Raw genomic sequence first — 24,347 nt, 5'->3', positions numbered from 1 at the left:
TGGTTGGGTGGTCAGAGCCATAACAAAAACGGACCTTTCAAGTTGAAACAGTAAAATCAAAATAGTCTCTGCGCTCAGCATCAACCCAGTGATTATTTAAATGATAAATTACACACCACATATTCTTTATTCAATAGAATAGCATGAAGAGATTCAGCGGATAATGACGAAAGGCAAACAAGTGGATAAATTATGAAATAAAAGCACATTTATGCTGTATTTTCTAGTGTTTAATTTATTGAAAGAAATTATATACAATTTAAAACTTATTCACATCAAATTTTGATAATTCAGGATGATTACTACGCTACACGTTACAGAATACTTTAGTCAGAAAATTGTAAATGGAAAGAATTGCCTAATTTGAACAAATATGAACCAGAATTCACAGACAGTGTTCTTAAGAATGGAGTATAGTTGACTACGCAGATAAATACCTATACATCAATCATTTTACAATAAAATATATGTTACATTATTTGTTATTCTATGAAGTAATTTCGGTAAGAAAAATAAATATAACAGTTTTTCTATTATTTGATTTATTTAATGTACACATTTTAATAGCAAATAGTGTCGCTGCAAGCTTTAATATTTGGATATATAATAGATTGGCCTCTTATTAATTTGATTCTAATATCAATCAATAATATCATTTGATTGGCCTCTTATAAACTGACAATAATATTTGTCACACTATTACATAATAATATACTAATGTGTTCGGAGAGAACTAATATGAGTATCTCATCCAATATTGTCCGAAGTGATAAGTTATATTTGATATTTTGAATGAACATTATATTGTATAAATGTATTAGTACGTCTAAATTGATAACAGACATTTTCTCACCCATTGAAGATTGATTGATTTGAATTTAAATAGTATAATGATAGATTGTTCAAGCTTACAAAAGTGAAGTTAGGAACTAGTATTTTCCTAGCATGGCTGAGTCATAAACATTTATTAAAATTAGATTTCAAAATCTATGCTTGATGTGAGAAATATTCTTCTCTTAGCAGATATAGTCAAGTGTGAGTGTAATATTGGCCTACTCTACCTTCTATCACTTCCTTACAATTCAAAATAAAATGTTATTCATGGCAATAAAAAAATCCAGAAAACAATAAAAATATAAAGTTGAAATCGTCTTGAATAAAAGTAAAAAGTTCAAAATCAGATACATGCCATTTCCCAAATAAAACATATTTGCAATGTATACTGCAATAATAAAATAAATAAAAAACAATCACATTTAGAGCCGAATAATTTGAAACTATATACAAAAATTTAGCTAAAAAATTTTCTCTCATGGAAACAATGAATAACAAAAATAATCAATATTGTTTCATGATATATTGATATTGTTGTATAAATAAAATTTATTAATATCAAGTACCGATAATAATTATCCACAATGAAAAATGTCCTATTCTTGCTGTAATGCATTATTAGACTATCTAAGCCCTACGTAGATACTCGCTAGATTTTCAACAAATGTAATGATAGATTTTTGTCACTTGTGCAAGTGGAATTGGCACCAATAGGTTTCATAGCTTGACGTGTCGTCAATCCACTTCACTATTGCACGTTGCCTTCAGTATCAGTACTGTTTGCATCAGTACTGTTAGCATCTGTACTGCTGGCATCGGTGCTGCTAGATTCCTCGTCATTTGTTTGCGAATTATCTGAAATAACAAAAATCTAATGTTATTTTTGCATTTTTAATCGCCGCTTTTTTAATTTCCTTGCCTAGGTAAGGATAGTATTGCTTTCCGAAAAAAATTAAGGTACCCTAATTTGTAAATTTCTATACGTTTCAAGTTACCCTGAGTCCAAAAAAGTGGTTTTTGGGTATTGGTCTGTATGTGTGTGTGTGTGTGTGTGTGTGTGTGTGTGTGTGTGTGTGTGTGTGTGTGTGTGTGTGTTTGTGTGTATGAGTGTATGTGCGTCTGTGTACACGATATCTCATCTCCCAATTAACGGAATGACATGAAATTTGGAACTGAAGGTCCTTACAATATAAGGATCCGATACGAACAATTTCGATCAAATTCAATAAAATATGACGGCTAAAGTGTTTTCAAAAACAGGGTTTTCGAAATTTTCTCGAAAATGGCTCCAACGATTTTGATCAAATTCATACCTCAATTAGTCATTGATAAGTTCTATCAACTGCCATAAGTCCCATATCTGTAAAAATTTCAGGAGCTCCGCCCCATCTAGGCAAAGTTTGATTTTAGATTCCCAATTATCAGGCTACAGATACAATTTAAACAAAAAATTTCAAGTGGAAAATATTCAGCATGAAAATCTCTACAATTAATGTTCAGTAACATTTTCACCTAAAATTGAAAATAAGCTCAAAATTCGAGAAAATGTGATTATTTCAATTGCAAACTGTTGACAACTGTTGATTCTATTAAATAATCATTCACTATGAAGAGATAGCAGAGCTCGTGTGTCTATAGCATTATTGTCCTGTCACCAGCTGGCTCTTTGTATAGTAGTAGACTTGAGATGCGCGGGAACATTAGCGTCAGGTGATCAATTTTCATAACGGCAAGGAAAGTTGTGTGAGTGCGCCACACCAGATTTTTTCCATAAATTATAATGTACGTCAGAGTTTACTATAGCCGAGAATGGAATATATACCAATATAGGCTACTTAGATTGAGAGATAGATCTCACCACTACTAACATTCAACTTAGAAAGTATGGGGTGTTTCAAAAAGAATGACCCTATTTCAAACAGTTATATTTATTTAAAAAATGGTTTACACAATCCAATTATAAATAAAATTACTCACAGAAGTGTCAAGTTTATGATTATGTATTATAAGTGTTCTATGAGTCCTCCTTTTGAGGCTCGGACGACATCTAGACGGTAGCCAAATTCATCTCAGACTGTTCTCAAGATGTCTTCTCGGACTGCAGCTACTGCATCAGTTATATTTTAGCTCCTCAATATCAAGTGCTAAGGGAGGAACATAAACACGATCTTAAACGTTGTTTCTCCCTTAGCACTAAATATTGAGGAGCTAAAAGCCAGAGTAACTGATGCAGTAGCTACAGTCAGAAGACAAACATCTTACGTACAGTCTGGGATGAATTTGGCTACCGTCTAGATGTCGCCCGAGCCTTAAAAGAAGGACATATAGAACACTTATAATACATCATCATAAACTTGACACTTCTTTGAGTAATTTTATATATAATTGGATTATGTACAACATTTTTTTACATAAATATAACTGCTTAAAATTGGGTCATTCTTTTTGAAACACCCGTATATTGAATCTTGAAAATAAATATATCAAGCGACTTGTGGTATGGAGTCAAAGTTATTTACGTTGAACGTAATAAATTATACAGCTAACTTCACTGTAGGTTACATGATAATCTTGAGTCACTAGCGTATTTCGGATGAGCACTTGAACCGTTGGTCCCGGCTGCATAAAACAGTCGTTAAGTCATTCCAGTGGTCCTGAGATTGTTCCTAAGGCCAGACCTGAGCCAACCAAGTAACTAGATATATTCATTCATTTTCAAGATCAGCCTACATTAACTCCCAAATCTATTAATTTAGAAGGAGACTTTAATAGATTTTTAGAACCAAAAAGTTACATTTTTAGACAAAATGAATCAGAAAAACTCACAGAAGGCAGTTCCAGTTACGATAGAATAGAATGACTTATTTATTTGTTGACTTGGCGAAGTTTGGACAGTAATGTCCTCTCTACCACTTAACCACGTCGTAAGCAGAAATTACAGATACAATACAAAATATACACAAATAATAAATAAATGTAAACAAAAAATGACAATAAATTGTAATAAATATTATGATAATTCAATATCAGTTGGTGAGAAAAATGCAGTATCATTGAAAATTTTGGTACACAATATTATTAGTTCATATTTAAAATATTAATAACATGTCATTTAGGTATCTTTGAATTAATTAAAAGTTAGTTTCAGTTAAGATATTGGAAGCTAGGAAAATTGTCTCTAATATTTTTTATTAACTCAGGCCAAAGAGAACTTGTTTACCTCGATTTGGTGGACTCTTTGTCAAACAGGTGTTGTAGGATCCACATTTGGAGCACTTCAATCCCACAACATGAAATTTGATATTTGTTTCCTGGAAGCAAAGAATATTGCATGGAAAAGATCAAAATTATAAGTAAATATTTTCAGGACAATAAATTTACAAAAGAAATTGAAATTGAATTATTTAGCTGGATGTATCTTTTCAGAGTCAGCCAGTCAGGTCACTCAGCATTATTCAATGACGTGACAGCATGCATATAATTTGACTTACCGATTTAATATCATCAAGGCGGAGTCTACTTTCACCCTGATGTCGAAATATTATAGCTTCTGTTCTCTTGATAACGCTTTTCAAAAGTTAGCACAATCTGAATGATATTATATTTCATCCAAAAATAAATTTGAATTTCTTCTATATTATCCAGCTTAAACCGTGAAATAGTGCAGTGTCGATAATTTGTTTGTCGATTATTATTTATTTATTAGGTTAGCACAAACAAAACAATGATCGGAAAAGAAAAAAACAGGCTATTGCCCAAAACTTCTTCAATTTCCTAATTAGTTTCAAATTGTCTATATATTATGCATAGGTTATGTCTAAATTATATTGAATGAGTAATTATGAAAAACATAACTTTTATTCAATTTCTACTATTCATGATAAGAATATTGCTGTATCTGAGAGATATTATGCTTTACTACAGAGCCTAATAATTAGAATAATCGAGTCCTAAGGACGTAATCTTAAAAAAATATTTATTTCGAAATTAGAAATCGTTCGTTTGTGAAACATACGATTTCCGTGGTAGACATTAGCAATTTTCAGCAATATCAGCAAGGAATCTGCTTGCTTCGGAACTGAAAACTTCGTAGCATGCATTTTAAAACGTAGAAGACTTACCTCATGACAATCTTTGCACAGAATATCGACAAAATAATTACTATATTCGTCAGGCATAAGTGTAGCGGCTACTTCTTCGTCCAAATGTTCCCATAACTGGAAACAAACATTGTTGTTTGAAAATAGAAAAACACTCAGTGTGTATAAAGCCAGTTACACACCCATCTATCTTTGGACGTTCGATTTTTTGCCGTCCTTATGAATTCTATAAGATTAAAGGGAACTTGACAAACATCATCTGTTTAATCTAATTGAATTTACAAGAACGGCAAAAAATCGTACGAACAAAAATCGATGTGTGTGTAACTAGCCCAAAAGTTGTGAAAAGAGGATTATAGGGAACAATAAAGTAATTATAGGAAACAATAAAGTAATTATAGGGAACAATAAAGTAATTATAGGGGACAATAAAGTGATTATAGGGAACAAATGAAGTCGTCTATCAATTTTGGATTCCATCACAAACTGCGATTATTAATTCACTTGAAACTCTATAAATCGACGACTCTAGTGAGGTCCACGTTACAATGGCAATGGAGAAAGAAAGAAAACAGTGTTGCCGATTCTCTGAGTAACTACGGCCTTCTGTAATACATAACTGATTCCGGTATATCTGTTAATTCTTGTTGATAATAACCAATTAGTTTTTATTTGTCAAGAAAAAATATTTTCCAATGATTCAATATGATATAATTTCATAATTGAGAGGAAATACATTTTAATTGATTATATTTCTACATTAATAAAAACCGATCTGGAAACGTTGCTAGGCTAGAAAAGGATAGCGCTTTCTGCTTTCTCGAATGCAATACCAATGTTAATCAAATCAAGTACTGCCATTATAACTTTGTCCTCACTAGAGCAGTATATTTTATATACTAAAAATAGACTGCTATCCAAGTCGTTAACTTATAAAATATCAATATGTATTTATATTTGTTTGTATATTGCATGCTAGTGAATTAAAATGTATTTCTTTTAATATCCCTCAAATAGCTAATAGCTATAAGGATTAAATATATTATGTATACTGTTTTTATTGAAATTGTATTTTGAAATAAATAAATTGAATTGGATTGAATCGGTGACTATCGGTAAACATTAGACAAAATAGCCCCATATTTATACATACATTTATACATTGGCTACAATGTCATTCTCAACTATGAATGATTGGGGAAGGAACAACAGGCTTAAATCCCAAAACTGTTCCTGTCCCAAATTTAGATAGAAATTTTCCAAAAAATAGTTTATGTTAACACTTCACGATTTTTGTCCAATTTTGAGTCCAAAATATGTATAAGCTAGGAATTTAGAATTTAGGAAAGTTGAAAACCAAATTAAATAAGAATACTTAACTAAATCATCACTAATAACTGAAAAATACTGTATTATAATAATTAAAAATTTTAAAACGTGAAAAGAAACTCAAACTAGAAACACTTTTGACACCATTCCATGTTCCCAGAACGGGCTGATTATAACGTGGACCTCACTATTTATTCATTTTTATAAAAAATGGGTTAAAGAAAGGAGACGGAAAATCTCTCTCTCTTGTTCACTCTAAAGCCTGGGGTGGGCGTTGGCATTCTCTACCACTCTCCTCCACACAACTGTCAGCAGTCTTGGACTACTATCCTCTCACTTCAAATTCTGCCAAGTCCGTTTTGTCATGAAAAAAAAAACACTTGGACTTCAGTTAATGCGCGTGAGACTACGTTAGTAGTACATTCGGTAGCTTTTGAAACTGAATTTTTTTTAAATACAAGAATCCTAGAACTTCATAGAGTTTACATCCAATTCATATAAGAAAACATCAGTAGGTATTTACAATGTTTGTTTTTATACAAATAATTATTGAACCCCTTTTTTGGAGAACTGAATCGACGGTGTAGCCTGGAGGTCCGAAGCATCCCAGCTTGAGTCTGCTGTAACAGTATCAGTAATGGGTTCGATTCCCACCCGGTGTGGCATATTATTATCTGTATCATCCCTCAGGTCATTACTGATGCACAAATCATAGTATAGTCCTAGGTAGCCATCATAAGAAAAAATCGGTGAATGATCGGTGAAAATCGGTACCAATGATTTCCATTATTTACAAAGACAGTTATGTCACGTCTTACACAAATATGTATCATGTTACCTAAGAGCTCAAGTTGGCATTGTATTTTGAAACTATACTTTCCGTTTAGAAAAATATTAATTCTGACTTCACTCCCAGAACATCTAACCTGACAATAATTAAAGCCTAGTTGACAGCTAAACATGTCCGAGGTCTCGTCATCTGTTGTGACTAAACAGCTGAGCTGGCAAAACCAAGACAGCGCTACTGGCCTACACCGTTCACACGGCGCCAATTGTCGCGACAACTGAGATTCCGAGTGTTGGGGGGCTCACTGGGCCCAATTGAATGTCCATAGTCTACTCCCGGAGACAGTTGAATTTCGGGCTAATTGTAGAGACAGTTGGCAAGACAATTGGCCTGAAGTGTTTATACGAAGACAATAATTTCATGCCAGTCAGTTGCCTTATGACAATTGTCTTGCCAATAATTGGCATAGTATAAACTAGGCTTAAAAGACTGCATACCAATAGACTATATACTGAACTCCAAGAAAATGGTAATTTATTATTTAATTATTATTTTCATAAGAAAGCACTGACCGGGAGAGAAAAACTAAGAATACTCCTTGTACTATTTCTCTCCCAAATTTACATTACATAACATTTTAAAAGTCCAAAATAGGGTTATGATGATTTCACATAATAATTTGAAACATTAAAATTTGAAAACCAAGCCCCCTCCAGCCGGAGCGCGATAACGTAGTAACATGCATTTTATTAACATGTATATACTGTACTATAGGCCTACTCCTCATTGATAGAATATTGCTAATGAAATAAAATATTACTATAATGCTAATATCTTCCGTTGTGAGGCACGGATACATACTAGATCTTAAATTGAAAACGAAAAAATATTTAGAGACTAATAGGCTATATTCGAGTGATCTTTTAATGTACGTTTTACATTACAGTTATTAAAAAACAAAGTGTGGAGAGCAAGTGAAAATTAAGATATCAACAATAATAGAAACATACGATGAACAGTTAGTTAGGAAAATACATTTAGATAAGAGGACGAATCTAGGAGAGGATAAGGAAGACTTCATCTAGGATCACCACCACTTCTTATAGTTCTAGAACAATACAATACGAAACATACTATTAAAATACAAAAAAATAATCAATAATAAATAACTAAATATAATCAATCTCATTCAGCAACAAAAATTAAAAAAAAGGAAATTATCGCAATAAGTAATATAATTACAGTATTGGTTTCGAAAATGAATCAATAACATTGTAGATTGATGTAATGCTCTGTCGTTGAAATTGAAGAATATAATTGAAACGCCACTTGGACTGAAAATATAACTTTCTTACTATAGTGAGATCCACGTTATAATGACAGTGGATTGAGATGGGAGAACAGCGTTGCCGATTCTCTGCCTTGATTAATTATCTTTCTACATTGTCAAAAACAGATTTGGCATCGTTGTGGAGCAAGAAAAGGATAGTACTACCTGCTTTGTCGAATAATATACAAGGATAGCAACACCAACGTTGATCAAATACTGTCATTATAACGCGGACCTCACTATATACTATATTATATTATTATTTAAAATGATACATTTTCTTTCATTAACCCCAGAGTCATTTTCATCCCTGCAAAAACACTTAGCGGCGAAACGCCCCTATATTTCAAACTATATAAAATTTATAAATATTCTGACAAAGAATTTTGCAACCGGAATGTTTCTTCTGTTAAATTTTCAAAATTAGTACCTTATTGATGGAAAATTGTCAGCCATCCATAACACTGCTTGTAAAAAAATATAGAGGACCATTGCATAACTTGCTATTCGGAATAAATAGTTTGCACAGGTCCAATGTGTAATGGTCCAACCCTGCAGAGCACAACGTGAAAACATTAATTCACAATAAACTGTTTGAACGATCACCTTTGATGAAAAAAGACCTCGAATAAACTACAATGTTGATTGTTCGAACAGTTTATTGTGAATATATCAATCAAGCAGTCCGTCATTGAAAACAAATTGAAGACTTGAAAACAACTTTTTCAAGTTTTGGAGAATAATTCAAAGTGTGGAAATAACGTAATTGAAGATTAATCTTGACATGAGAGAAATCAAGAGTGTAATACGTTACTTATAACAGGACAAACCCTTATACATAGTTTCTAATTGAGGCTCACATTACATTAGGCCACCAGCAGGTCCAAGTGCCCAAGTTGCATTACTTCTCATTACGTTCATTACACTAGGGCTACAAGCCCAGCCACCAATCCTAGTGTCCTCTACACACGGCCGCCATTAGTTGCTTTCTGGTGAACCTCTGGCGGCCAAGACTGGTGGTCTAATGTAATAAGATCATTAATCTCTGCACACATTACCACTACAAGTCTACCAGGTCTATGGAAGAGGTCAAGGACCACTGAAAGCTACCACATGTTGATTCAATATCACACTTCAGTATCTAAATGTATATTTTTTAATTTGTGTATAATTTAAAAAAAATTTAAATGGTACTAGTTATCTTCAATAATTGAATAATCAAGTAGCCCTATTAAAATACTTTATCATGAATTTGTTCATTGGAATTGGGATAAATTCTTCAAAACGAGTTACACATCAGTTCAATTTCTTCTCAACTTTACAAAAATGGAGTCAATTACACTTACACTCATGATAATATATCATTTAGATCAAATTTGCTTTTGTTCTTCTACCAGTTCCAGCACCATGTGATCCCTCAGCTGCAATCATGTCATTCATTTCAATAGGGCTGGCTGTATTTGAAAATTTTACGGAATATTATTGCTATAGAGAGGTCTACGTTATAATGGAAGTATTTGATGAGCATTATTGATATTGCTATACTTGACCATCATTCGCCAAAGCAAATAGCGCTATCCTTTTCTAACTCCGCAACGTTGCCAGATCGTTTTTAACAATGTGGAAATATACCGGGTGATTACAAATGAAATAGACAACTTCAATAGCCTGTACAAAATTAAACTGGTGTATTTCAACATAGTAAGTGATATAGGTTTGTAGGGAATTTCTTAAAGTTTATGTTGGTAGAACTGTTGCTGGCTATTGTTGGCTGCTCCGTGTTACAACAGCCTGTTTAGTTTAGCAATATGGCCGCTACTCAAGTGGAGAAAGCTTATTGTGTTCTTGAATTAGCCAAAACAAACTCTGTTACTGTTGTGCAGCGTCATTTCAGAACAAAATACGGTAAACCACCACCAACAAGGCAATCAATTTATGACTGGTATGAACGTTTTGAAAGCAGTGGATGTGTGTGTGTGTAAGAAGAAGAGTACTGGAAGACCTTCTGTTACAGAAGAAAAAATTGATAGTGTTCGTGATGTTTTTGTACGAAGTCCAGGAAAATCGACTAGATCAGCGAGTTTAGAATTGAAAATTCCTCAACCTACTGTGTGGAAAATTCTGCGGAAACGTTTGAAAATGACACCTTATAAATTGCAGTTAGTACAAAGTTTAAATGACAATGATAAAGTTGTACGTAAAAATTTTTGTCAAGAGATGCAACATTGTCTTGAAAATGAAGACACATTGTTTAATCGCCTAATTTTCAGTGATGAATGCACTTTTCACATTAGTGGAAAAGTTAACAGACATAATGTACGAGTATGGGGAACAGAAAACCCAAGAGAGACTGTACAGCATATACGCGATTCTCCTAAAGTGAACGTGTTTTGCGCTTTATCTTGTAAAAAGGTTTACGGGCCTTTCTTCTTCCAAGAACCATCAGTAACCGGAAGAATTTATCTGGACATGTTAACCGAATGGTTAATGCCTCAACTCCATGAAGATAGTTGTAACTTCATTTTTGTACAAGATGGAGCTCCGCCTCACTGGTACTCAGACGTCAGAGGGTATCTGAATGAACATCTTCCTAGACGATGGATCGGCCGTGCAAGAGAGGAAAACGTTGTGTTTCAGCCGTGGCCACCTCGTAGTCCGGACCTAACGCCCTACAACTTTTTCTTGTGGGGCTATGTAAAAGACAGAGTTTTCGTACCCCCGCTTCCTGTTGATATCGATGATCTCAAACAACGAATCACAAATGCTCTTGCTACAGTTAACCGTGAGATGCTTAGTCGTGTGTGGTCAGAATTTGACTACCGTGTTGATATCTGTCGTGTTGCAAATGGTGCACACATTGAACATCTGTAAATTTTCAATAAAAACTTCAAGAATTCTTCTATGTAATCATGTAAGTAATGATCTAAACTTTTAAATAATAAATTCTCTACAAGCTATTCAAACTGTCTATTTCATTTGTAATCACCCGGTAATTTATTAGCCTAACAAAATAACTAATCTCAGTTACGAAGATGTATTATTAAATCATTAAAAAATATTTTTTGACGAATAAAAATAATTCCTTATTTTAGCACGAATGAACAATTGCTATTAAATCAGATATACCGGAATCAGCTATCTTCAATAGAAGACAGAGGCAAAGCAGAGAATCGGCAACGCTGTTCTCTCATCTTTCTCCACTGCTACTATAACGTGGTCCTCACTAAAGTATTATTTTCGTTTCCTTTGAGACACGACTAATTTCGGGTTTTTGTAAACAATTTCACATGGAAACATGTGCTGCTGTGCCATGGAAAAATGAAGCTTAACCAAATAAATACAATAGGTACTTACCCCCGACATATCCAACAGGGACTTTTGACAGATGGGGCAAGCATAATGCCCGGATTGCACGAGTTCTCGGTAACAGGTTCTGTGCATCAGATGGCCGCACTCTGGGATGTGACTCGAAATGCGCGACGTGTGAATGTCCTCCAAGCATATGGGACATGGACTTCGAGACACATTCTCCACACACTGTTCAACAAAAGTACAATTATTATTTGGGCAATTGAATAAAAACTAGAATCTAGTGATCTGGGGTGATCCGTGGTCTAGTGGCAGCATAGAGATCCCGGGATCAAACCCTCTCATTACCAAAAGTTTTTTAACCAGATCACTCCCGTGTTATCGGATGGGCACGTTAAATTGTCGGTCCCGGCTGAAGTATGACAGTCGTAAGGCCCATTGACGGCTTAAATTATATATTCAGGCGGTGGGACCTTCCCACAAGGGACTCCCCACCAACAAAAGCCATACGAATTTACTTTACTCTAGTGACCTGCATCATTAGTTCTAGCTATACAAATAAGATTTTATAGCTGACTGGAATCCAAGCATTTGCTTGAAAATTACTTAGAACTAGCAATTGCTAACTTTCATTCAATCGACCTATTATTTACAAATTACTGTATCTCGTGGACATCTAATTTACAGTTGTTGTACCCAATTTTATCTAGTTAAAACTTCAAATACCAATAAGTTAATTATTAAGTTATTACCTTATTAGTAATCAAATACTCTTAACTTATTTATGAAATGGGGAGGGGGGCCACTTGAGCCAATTCCTCTGAATATGATTCATGAGTTGTAACATCGCTTCCCGGTGGTTCAGCACCCACTAAAGCTGTAGGTCCATTCATCTCTCATTATTATCTGCCTCATAAACCATGCACAAGTCTAGAGCTCATGTGGGCATCACCCTCAGCAAAAAATACCCTTATCACCTTCCTGATAGAAATTAATTTGAGAAAGTAGGTTCATTCATCTCTCATTATGATCCGCCTCATAAACCTTAGTCCTTTCAACTCATGAGGGCATCACCCTCAGCAAAAAAAATCCTTTCATCACCTTCTTGATAGAAATTAATTTGAGAAATATCTTAAAACTTGCAGAATAAAAATATAACATTTTTAGTTCATACTAATGACTAGTTGCTCTCCTTCTGTTGCAGAAAGTGTCGTCCATTATTTACGGAAAACAAGGCACCCTTATATTGCAGCACAGTAATCAAATCAACAACTAGGGCTGTATTTATAAACAATTCTTAAGAATGTCCTTATCCAAGCAAGCTTTGGTTGTCTAGCAACCTACAACAGGGACCCATATTATTCTGATCATTTGATTTTATGTATTATATAATATAAAGTTGAGTGTTTATAACGTTGATATTGCTAAATACGGGATAAGCACTTTTCTAAGTAGATAGTAGGATCAGCTGATTCAAGAAATTTGATCTTTGTTGGTGCAAACCTGCATTAATACATAACGAGTAAATAGTGAACATAGGGTCACTTTCTCTAGAAACAGTTGAACTAAAACTCTAGTTTAAACCATCAGCAAACTCAATTAAAACACATTATAATGAATGCGATTATACATTGATTAAACGAGTTTAATAGTTGAACCAATTTTGGAGAAAGCGAACCTCAAGCTCATATGCACCTTCTAGATTAAAACTGAGATTGATCAGCTATTGGTTTAAACTGGGAATCCAACACATTACAATAAACGCAACCTTATCTTCATGTAAACCACGATTGGCGATAAACGAACACGGTTCATATGACCCTTAGTGCCATTTGCACAATGACAGTTTAAACTAAGTTTCATTTTAAATCCATATAAAGTCTTCTTTGTTATAATGTGTTTCATTTTGAGTTTAAGCCAGCAACTGATCAGATTCAGTTTAAGCTTTGACTACGCAAACGGCCCTGAATCACTGATTGGATACTAAACCATTACTTACTTTGTGATTGTTCTGTAATGTTATAGGGAGGCACATGTTGCACTTCAGACAGTGGAAGTACTTTTCTTTACCGCCAATTCTGCATATGCCACAGCCTTCGCAGTGCCACTGCTGCTTGTCTTCATCGTCAAAAAGTTTACATGTCAAGCAAACGTACTGAAAAAGATGGGTGGTTTCATTCAATAAGTTCATGAATAAATAAGACGAGAACAACATTATAAAAATAAGAGTTGATGCTTCATTCCAAAGTATCTTAAGGTGCGTACAGACTTTCGCTCTGCTCCGCAACCGAACGTCACTCCAGCAGAGCGATTGATGATCGACCGGCGAGCAAGAGTCGTTCGACCGGGGAACGCGAGAAGATCTAACATCTTCCATAACGTTCATGATGGGTGCGTGGGCGGTGCGACTGTGGTTCGATGGTGGTACGAGGGCGGTACGAGGGAAGAGCGTGCTCGGTGCTGGTTGGAAGCGCGAATATGTGTTCGCAGCTATACGTTGGAACTTAGGGTGGCCATTAACGACAGGACAAGTGAGTGGAATATGTGAGAGCTCATGTTTGTCATACATGTTTTGTCATCAGCGAAAACCCGTTTTCTGACAGCAGCTTCCAACTTAAAATAAATAATTCGACCAAGTCCAATGTGTGTTTTTATTTCATTATAAGATAAATAACCAATATGAATAGATAAACCACTAAGAAATTACAGATTATAATAGAATAGTAACTATTCTGACTTTATCTTAACTGTTAAGATCAGGAACTGAGCACAATGTATAGATCATGCATCACAAGAAGATGTAGGTTATTTTGGCTATATTACCCCACTTCATTTTGGTAACTTGGAATCATCCAAAGCGAAAAACTTTGAAAAATTCACCACTAAGAAATTTTCAAACACGGGGTTGTGCACAAGAGATCTTCTTCATCTTCTGGCATTACAGCTCGATGTGAGCTTTAGCCTCTCGCACTAGAGCCCTCCACACATCACGGTCACATGCCCATCCTCCGGAGATCATCCTCCACTTCATCTCTCCATCGATTGCGTGGCCTCCCTTGTAGTCTTCTACCCTCCATCCGGGCCTTATAAATTACTTTTGGCATTCGATGGTCCGCCATTCTCTCAACATGACCAGCCCAGCGCAAACTCTGTAGTTTGATGAATCGTACCACATCCTCACCCTTTACTTACTTACTTTTTTTTTCACTTCTTATGTCTTCTCCGCAGTCTGCTTGACCGGGGAATCGTCTTTTTCGTCCCATCGTGGGGGTGTCGGTGTTCACTTTTATTTAAGGTGTGAGAAGGTGTGGTCATCAATGAATTCTGCAATGCTATAGTATGGTCTGTCCATCAGGTATTGTTTTAGTCTTCTTGTGAAGGTGTTGTCATTCACTAGGGATTTTATGTTGCCAGGAAGCAGGTTAAACAGGTATGCCCCCGAATAGGCCGGAGATCTACTATACTTCTTAAGTCGATGCTGGGGGAGGCTTATGTCATCCACGTTGCGTGTTCTATAACTGTGCTTATCTCGTCTTAAAGCCGGACTTTGGTTTACCACTAGGATGATGGATTCCAGGATGTATATTGAGATCACTGTGAGGATACCTGTCTGCTTTAAGAGTGGTTTACAGTGTTCTATGTAGTTTTCTCTTAGTAGGATTCGCACTGCCCTTTTTTGTATCCTTAATATTCTCTCGAGATTTCCCTGTGCTGATGATCCCCATGCGACGATGCCATATCTCAGGTGTGACATAAATAATGAGTGATATGCGATTAGTGCTGTCCTCTCATCAGCAATATTTCTGATTCTGCGGATGACATATGTAGCAGAGGAGAGATTTTTACACAAATAGTCCGTGTGTTGCCTCCAGGTCAGATGGTTGTCGATAATTACACCAAGGAACTTAGTGCTTTCCACTGTTTTTATATTACTGTTTTGTGGTTCATCCTGGGTTTGGTTTGTTGGGGTGAAGTTCATGTGTACTGTTTTTTCATTATTTATGGCCAGTTTCATTCTATTGCAGATTGAGGTAGCTTCAGTAAGAGTTGATTCAACTATATTGTTTCGATTTTCCTTTCTGTTTGTGGGAAGTAGTATAGTTGAGTCGTCTGCAAATAGGATACACTTTTTGTTTTCTTGTAATTCATCCGGAAGATCATTTATGTATATAAGAAAGAGCAGCGGTCCCAGGATTGACCCTTGTGGTACTCCTCTTTTGACTGATCGTGCTGTTGATTTGAAAGTGATTATCTGATTTTGTCTTTGGAAATCCAGCTCTACATATTGTTTTCTATGTTGGAGGTAGTCTTCAATCCACTTGAGTGCTCTGCCTTGAATTCTCATTTTTATTAGTTTTGTTTTGAGTATGTTCCAATCGAGTACATCAAAAGCCTTCCGGAGATCGACAAACAGTCCTGATGCATATTTTCTATCCTCCCATATCTTACACACCTCATCACAGAGTTTGGAAATCGCTGTGGCTGTACTATGATTTTTTCGGAATCCATGCTGGCTCGTAGACAACAGCCCGTTCGTCTCCAGATATGAAATCAATTGATTGTATGCTGCCCGCTCTATAATCTTGGATACAATGGGAAGGTTTGCTATGGGTCTGTAGTTTTTTGGATCAGTATGGTCACCTGTTTTGAATTTGGGGTAGATCTTGGCTATTTTTAAGCTATGTGGAAATACTGCTTGTTCAAATGATGAGTTTACTATGTGCAACAGTGGGTTTCTAATTTCGTCCTCACAGTACCTTAGAATTTTCCCTGTAATTTCGTCATGACCTGAGGAGTTGTTTGGTTTTAGTCTCATAAGAATCTTGGTTAATTCTGTGTGAGTAACTGCATCAAAGTGGTCGAATATTTGAGCATTCTCTGTCAATTCCAGATTATTGGGAGTATTATTATGTCCATTCAGTTCTTTTATTGGCTGCATGAAGCCAGCGTTCAAGATGTTGCAAATTTGATAGGGATCTGTAATTTTTTGATCTCGCACAGTTAGGTAGAGGTTCTCATTTCTGACATTTTTGGATTTTTTTCTTTCCTCATTTATCGTTCTCCACAAGACTTTGGTTTTATTTTCTGCCTGTTGTATTTTCATTTTCAATTCGAGTTGCTTTTTGTTTTTTACATCCAGGTCATAAGCTTTTTTCATTGTCAAATGCTGTTCCTTGTCTTCCATACGGCCTGTGAGCATATACTTATCATATGCTTGCATTGTAGCATCTTTTAGTTTTGTGGTTTCTTCATCCCAAAAATTTTGTTTTTTGGTATGTTAATCTTCTTGGATTCTCTTGGCATGGTTTCATCTATGCTTAATCGCATTATTCTTTGAAATTTTTTGTATTTGTCTTCCACTGAATGAGTCGTAGTTACTGGTTTCCAATTTACAAGGCCTAGTTGCTGTTTTAGTTTGTTTAAATTTGCTTTTGAATAATTTCTGGCATACTTATAAGTGGCTGTTTGATGTTCGACTTTATATTTTATGTCACATAGTATTGAGTGATGATCTGAAATTAAATTTGGGTATGCTATTGCTTTTACTTTTTTAATAGGTATATTAAGGTAGCACCCATCTATACTTGTGGCTGTTGTCTGGGTTTTTCTAGTAACCGGTATGTCATATATGTAGCAGCCGTGCTGTTTTAGCAAATTGTTTAAATCTTTATAGGTTTGTTTATCTGTTTTCAGTATGTCTATATTTGTATCTCCTAGTAGTACTATGTGGCATTTCTTTCCTGAGTATTTTTGCAGTACACATTCCAACCTATTCAAGTATTCCACCTCTGTTCTAGGATCAGGTGATCTATAGGAACCTACTAATATCAGATTCTGTTTCTTGAGTTGGACTTCGGCTGCTATCGTCTCAAAGATCCTCTCTGTTGGCTTCTGAAGTCCTTCGAACACGATCTCTTTTATTCTTGTGGTTAAGGTGTCTTTTTTGTACAGTGCTATGCCTCCCCACATATATACAGTTCGACAGAATTTGGTAACGAGTGTGTAGCCAGGAATATGTGTGCTCAATAGCTCATCTAGTTGTAGGCCGTGTTCCGAGAGTATGAGAATGTCCGGAGTGTGAAGACTTATTTCCATCAATAGTCTGTCAATCTTATTTTGTAGGCCTCTCTGAATATTAAGATGATAGATTTTCAGTGTATCTGTTTTTTGTGTCTATTCTGTTGTATGTCCTGATTTGTTTGCTCCTGATCCGTAGTACCGGCTGTGATGTGTTGACCTGGATGTGTTGTAGTTTTCTGTTTGTCTAGTTTGGATGAGGGGGTGAGGCTGTCTCGTAGTTTGGGTGCCGTGTGCCGCCCTCCGCCACCTCTCCAACATCAAGTGCGCCCATCAATCTTTTGGCCAGAATCGTAGATCCTTCTATGTTAAGGTGAACTCCATCCCAATTTAGGTGATTTTTAGTGAGGTGCTGAGTGTTGTCTATATAAGTAGCGTTCAGCTGCCAGCACATAAATTTCAGTGCCTTGTTGGTTTCCTGTATAAATCTCTCATTTATGTCCTCACGCAGTGGGATGGATGATACATACCATTTTATGTGTGGAAAACGCTTGTTGTTTGCTTCTATGGTGAGCCATAGAGGTCTCATCACGTGATTTGGGGTTTTTGACCCAAGTAAGTTATTTGAGCCTATGTTTAATACTACCTTAGTTGGCAAATTGGATTTGTTTTTTAGAACCCTGCTGACATCCTGGATTTTTCCACCTGGGATGACCTCTATATTTATGTCCTGTTCACTATTTTTCTGTATAATACTAGTTGCATGTTTCAGCAAAGAGTCTCCTATTATCAGTGGTGCATCACTCTTCTGCTTCTCAGACAGCTGTGAGTTATCGTCAGGCTGTGTTAATGGTACCCTCTCTCCTGTTTTTGCATCAGGTGTATCATGTTTGGTGTATGTCTTGGGGTCGGTTTGTCCTTTGTTTGTCTGGATTTTATTTTTTGTCAAAACACCTTTCGTATTAGCTGATGGGCAGGGATTTTTTCCGGTAAAACTTGTGTGGACGGGTGAGCAATGTAAATCTGTGTTGTTCCGGTTATTCTCTCCAGTAATTCTCTCAGTGGATTCAGCGTCATTTAACAGGCGAATTGTGTCCTCTTCAGCTTTCTTCCTGATGGGGCATGTTGGCTCGGGATAGATGCCCTGGGTGAATTCAAATATGATATTTTCCAGTTTATAAACCACGTCTGCCTTCCTAGCAAGTGAATCTGAAATTCTGTCCCTGTCGGATCTAAGTAGTCGAATTTCATCGTTAAGTTCCTTTATGTCAGCTAATAAAATCTTTATTACTCCGTCCAATTGATTAGATTGACTTAGCCTAGTTTGATTTGTTTTAGCTGTGAGTTTACAGTGTGTACAAGAATTAGATTCTTCGTTTGTCGATTGGTTGCTTCTATTCAGCATTGTTGAGATCTGCATAGCCTCGTTGTTTATGAGATTACTACAACTCTCACATAGCCATGGTTGCTCGGTGCATCGTCCCGCCTTCATCAAGTCATATTTTAGGTCGCTAATGCCTACACATTTTGTGTGGTACCATATGTCCTCATTGCAGTCGCAAGCCACTGCCCTATCCTGGTCACTAACTATTTCTTGACATATATTACATAAAGACTGGTATTGGCTTCTTGCCTGAACATTAATACAGTTATCACTGTAGTTTGACTTATTTTTTCCTATTTCTGGTGACATTTTATCTTGTTGATTCCTCATCCTGTCACTATGGATTCTAAATAATTGAAATTCGATGTCTAGAGGATTAGTTTGTTCTAACCAAGGATTGTTACGCTCCTAAAGGTTGTCACACACCCAGATACGTTTAGCTAGAACCAGCAATAACTAGAATACGTCGGGAGACGTATTCGTCAAAGCTACAATACGCTGGCGCTTGTGTAAACGGAACAGATTTGTAATGTGGATTTAACATTGGAAGAAGATAGGATGGTTATTTCTTGTGAAGACGTTTTTTTATTTTTGTGAAGACGTGCAAAACTTATAATTAATCAATTCGTAAAAAGATGAAGCATACAGTAAAACGACTACCAAATATTTGAATTAAAAAAACAACATTATTATTAATCATAGCGATTTTATATTATATATATATATTCCCGTTTACTATTATCTTTCCATTATTGAAATAAACAAGACACACAACTAAAACAATCTTGTTTATTTCAATAATGGAAAGATAATAGTAAACGGGAATATATATATATAATATAAAATCGCTATGATTAATAATAATGTTGTTTTTTTTAATTCAAATATTTGGTAGTCGTTTTACTGTATGCTTCATCTTTTTACGAATTGATTAATTATAAGTTTTGCACGTCTTCACAAAAATAAAAAAAACGTCTTCACAAGAAATAACCATCCTATCTTCTTCCAATGTTAAATCCACATTACAAATCTGTTCCGTTTACACAAGCGCCAGCGTATTGTAGCTTTGACGAATACGTCTCCCGACGTATTCTAGTTATTGCTGGTTCTAGCTAAACGTATCTGGGTGTGTGACAACCTTTAGGAGCGTAACAATCCTTGGTTTGCACAGCCTAGTTCTTGAGTTCTTGCAAACCTAGCACCACCTGGTTCTTGGGTTCGAATCCTGCCGATGGCATGGACGTGTGATCATCTCAATTGTCTGTAAATTGATTAAATAATAATAATAAATTGATAATAATAAATTTTGACATTGTTGAAAAACAATCTGGCAACGTTGCGGGTTTAGAAAAGTATAGGGCTATCTGATTTGTCGATGATAGGAACACCAATGATAATCAAATAGGTACTGCCATTATAACATGGACCTCATTATAGAAGTTGAAGTTGTTAGTAAGTAAGCGGCGACCTTTGCAATTTAAGGACTCAAATAGTGCTTGTTACTCATTAAATAATACATAGAAAAACTAAAAATAGATGAGCTAATCGATAAGAAATGTTACAATTTAAATTATTGTGAATTGACTAATAGCTAGTTTATGAAGTTAGATGTCAAGTCTATAATAACTGAAAATAGATGAGCTAATCGATAAGAAATTTTCATGAATCATTGTGGATTGACTAATAACTAACTTTAGAAGTTATATGTTAAGTCTATAAAACTGAAAATAGCCTAGATGAGCTAATCGATAAAAGATTTTATGATACTTGTGAATTGACCAATAACTAAATTAATGCGCTAAAGTAAACTCTCTGATACATTTAACGATCGAAAAATATTTTATGTTACGACATTTAGAAGAAATGATCACATTTTCTCAATCTTTCATAAGAATTTTTCTTGTGTTGCACGACAAGAACTATATGAGTTAAACAAATGTTTCATAGAAATATTTCTGTTTGTTTCAGACGCCTTGCTGTAATAAATTTTACACATGTAGATTTTGTCACGATGAAAATGAAGATCACTCCCTCAACCGAAAAGAGGTGACTGAATTGGTGTGTATCGGATGCTCAACAAGGCAGAAAGTCCAACCAAAGTGTGAGAACTGCTCAACGTCATTTGGAAGGGTCAGTATCTTGCAATCATTGAGTAACTTGTTCAATGATTGCAGGATACTGACCCTTCCAAATGATGTTGAGCAGTTCTCACACTTTGGTTGGACTTTCTGCCTTGTTGAGCATCCAATACACACCAATTCAGTCACCTCTTTTCGGTTGAGGGAGTGATCTTCATTTTCATCGTGACAAAATCTACATGTGTAAAATTTATTACAGCAAGGCGTCTGAAACAAATAGAAATATTTCTATGAAACATTTGTTTAACTCATATAGTTCTTGTCGTGCAACACAAGAAAAATTCTTATGAAAGATTGAGAAAATGTGATTATTTCTTCTAAATGTCGTAACATGAAATTATTTTTCGATCGTTAAATGTATCAGAGAGTTTACTTTAGCGCATTAATTTAGTTATTGGTCAATTCACAAGTATCATAAAATCTTTTATCGATTAGCTCATCTATTTTCAGTTATTATAGACTTGACATCTAACTTCATAAACTAGCTATTAGTCAATTCACAATAATTTAAATTGTAACATTTCTTATCGATTAGCTCATCTATTTTTAGTTTTTCTATGTATTATTTAATGAGTAACAAGCCCTATTTGAGTCCTTAAATTGCAAAGGTCACCGCTTACTTACTAACAACTTCAACTTCTTTAATGAGGTCCATGTTATAATGGCAGTATTTGATTAACATTGGTGTTCCTATCATTCGACAAATCAAATAGCCCTATCCTTTTCTAGGTCCGCAACGTTGCTAGATTATTTTTCAACAATGTCGAAATTTATTATTATCAATTTATTATTATTTTATCAATTTACAGTCAATTGATGAGATGATCAAACGTCCATGCCATCGGCAGGATTCGAACACAAGAACCAGACGGTGCTAGGTTTGCAAGAACTCAAGAACTAGGCTGTGCAAACCAAGGTTTGTAACGCACCTAAAGGTTGTCACACACCCTGTCACACACCCAGATACGTTTAGCAAGAACTAGCAATAACTAGAATACGTCGGGAGACGTATTCGTCAAAGCTACACTACGCTGGCGCTTGTGTAAACGGAACAGATTCGTAATGTGGATTTAACATTGGAATAAGATAGGATGGTAATTTCTTGTGAAGACGTTTTTTTTATTTTTGTGAAGACGTGCAAAACTTATAATTAATTCGTAAAAAGATGAAGCCTAGAGTAAAACGACTACCAAATATTTGAATTAAAACGTTTGCATGAGGTCATGTTGAAATAATTCATAAAAATTATATACTAATAATTTATAAAAGTTGGGATTGGGGTCAGATTGGAAAATAACAATAATTATTGATAAATTATACTATCATATCGAAATAGTATATTTCGCACCTAGAGCAAAAATGACATTTTTCCGGCTTGAAATTGGTTTTCAAGGCCGAGGCCATAGGCCGAGGACTTGAAAAAATTGAGAGCCAGAAAAACATTATTGCCCGTGGTGCAAACGATATTTTTCGCCACACTACAGGCATTGCTGACAAAATAAATAAAGAATGCAAAATAAAGAATACTTGTTATCGTACCTATCTCTTGATTTTAGTAGTGGAAGATTTGCAGTCAGGATTTCAGATTCTTTTAAAATTTCACTTGGAATATCATGGGCGTCATCTTCAAGCATTTTTGAAAATTTGGAATGCACTAATCAACAATAAATAATTGAATAAAAATGGTTGCAAAGCGAATGCTGAATTAGTTTGTTTCGAAACTCGTATTGAAATCATGGCGATTTTGATGGAGAAAGTGGACACTCGCCCGATCTAGCGGATGACTTATTAACTACGGACTTCCATGTTAGCGCTAGAAATAGTACCTACGTTTTCCGGTCTAGGCCGGAAAGAAACCCTTTTCTGACATCAGACGAGAGTCGTCTGCAAACAAGGTCTTTCAGATCTACTTAGGGACTGGAAAACAGCTGCTTTCTGTGCAGTAAGGCGAAAATCATATTTTCCATCAATTTCAGTCATTGTCTTTACTATTATAATGCTTGGTGTATTGTATTTTAATTTCAAAATGCTAGCTTCTAATATCTTTGGTAATCAGGGATATTTTTTAACTAGTAGTTCTGTGAACTGTAGACCTTGCGCTCAGTTTGTTACATTGACCTGTTTTTATGTTTTCTCAAAAATTAATATATAATTTATCAATATAAAATGTATAGAAAAAATCCTAAATAAACATAGAGCTTTCTAATATCCTATTGTACCGTGACGTGTCGCCCTGGAATGTGAGTGTGAGCGCTGTTATCAGGTCTGGCTGCCGTCAATACGTCAATACTGTTGTAGCACTCAGTTCTTAATAAATACGGTAGTCATTTCAGACTACTTTATTCTTTTTCTTTTTCCTTGAACATTTTGTCTCTATATGTTGTTTGATTCATACTTGTCGAATAGTGTTTGTAGCGAGAGAATACTTTTGAATAAGAAGAGAGTGACGATTTGCTTATTGTCTAGTAGAGTGAGGTCAAGCGGCATGTAGGCCTCTACGGTAGAGTCAATACTATCGAAAATGTCATCGCTTGTTGAATCAATTATAGATCATTGATCTTCCTATTAGGATTTTAAAAATATTTGTTGAGATTGCGTCATTGTTTCTCTCATGTTTTGTCAATTGACAATGATGCTTAACAATTTAAGGTTTCAATTTATTTTGAATGATTTATGACAACTCATTCAGCCTATTACCAGACATTTAAATTTGATATTCAAATTCTCCTGGTTGTAGATAGGCGTATATGAGATTTTGTTCTAATCTAGCTTTAATGCGTGGATTTTATTTTAAGAATTAACATTTTTACTTCTATTTCAAAGCTCCATCAGATTTAATACCATACTTATAGTTTTAAAAGTGATAAAATTGAATACTGAAGTACGTACGGTACTATACCAACGTAAAATATGTTTTATTTCAACTCAATATTCTTCTGTTTCAATAGGCGCATTAAACATAGAATAAGTACTTAAAGTATTTTCATGCCAAGTGCTTTCCAATTCAATAAGAAATAAGAGGTGAATAGGAGGAAATAAGAGGTTCAAAAAATCTACAAAATTCTACAGCATTGTACAAAAGGGACACTCATTAAAGAAAAAATAACATCGCAACAGC

The 24,347-nt window shown here is 35.1% G+C and overlaps 1 protein-coding gene across 1 annotated transcript; it reads right to left on the bottom strand.

Moving 5' to 3' along the window:
• Positions 1-212: 212 nt before the first annotated feature.
• LOC111051119 (RING finger and CHY zinc finger domain-containing protein 1) lies at positions 213-23,035 on the bottom strand. The gene is made up of 7 exons (XM_039420211.1): positions 23,030-23,035; positions 21,275-21,457; positions 13,689-13,844; positions 11,735-11,917; positions 4,956-5,051; positions 4,055-4,145; positions 213-1,689 (listed from the first exon to the last, which is right to left on the bottom strand). Exons 1-7 carry the CDS (start codon positions 23,033-23,035, stop codon positions 1,583-1,585), a joined length of 822 nt encoding a protein of 273 aa, XP_039276145.1. The 3' UTR covers positions 213-1,582.
• Positions 23,036-24,347: the final 1,312 nt, after the last annotated feature.

The sequence above is a fragment of the Nilaparvata lugens genome, chromosome 2 (assembly GCF_014356525.2).
Source record: "Nilaparvata lugens isolate BPH chromosome 2, ASM1435652v1, whole genome shotgun sequence".
Taxonomy (NCBI): domain Eukaryota; kingdom Metazoa; phylum Arthropoda; class Insecta; order Hemiptera; family Delphacidae; genus Nilaparvata; species Nilaparvata lugens.
This window is presented reverse-complemented; position numbering and strand designations above follow the sequence as displayed.

What these genes read in the sequence shown, in the direction of transcription:
- LOC111051119 (XM_039420211.1), bottom strand. An exon ending in CATTACAGAACAATCACAAA is followed by an intron (nt 11,918 to 13,688) that starts GTAAGTAATGGT and finishes TTTGTTGAACAG; the next exon opens with TGTGTGGAGAATGTGTCTCG. An exon ending in TGTGCAAAGATTGTCATGAG is followed by an intron (nt 4,146 to 4,955) that starts GTAAGTCTTCTA and finishes CTTTGCTTCCAG; the next exon opens with GAAACAAATATCAAATTTCA.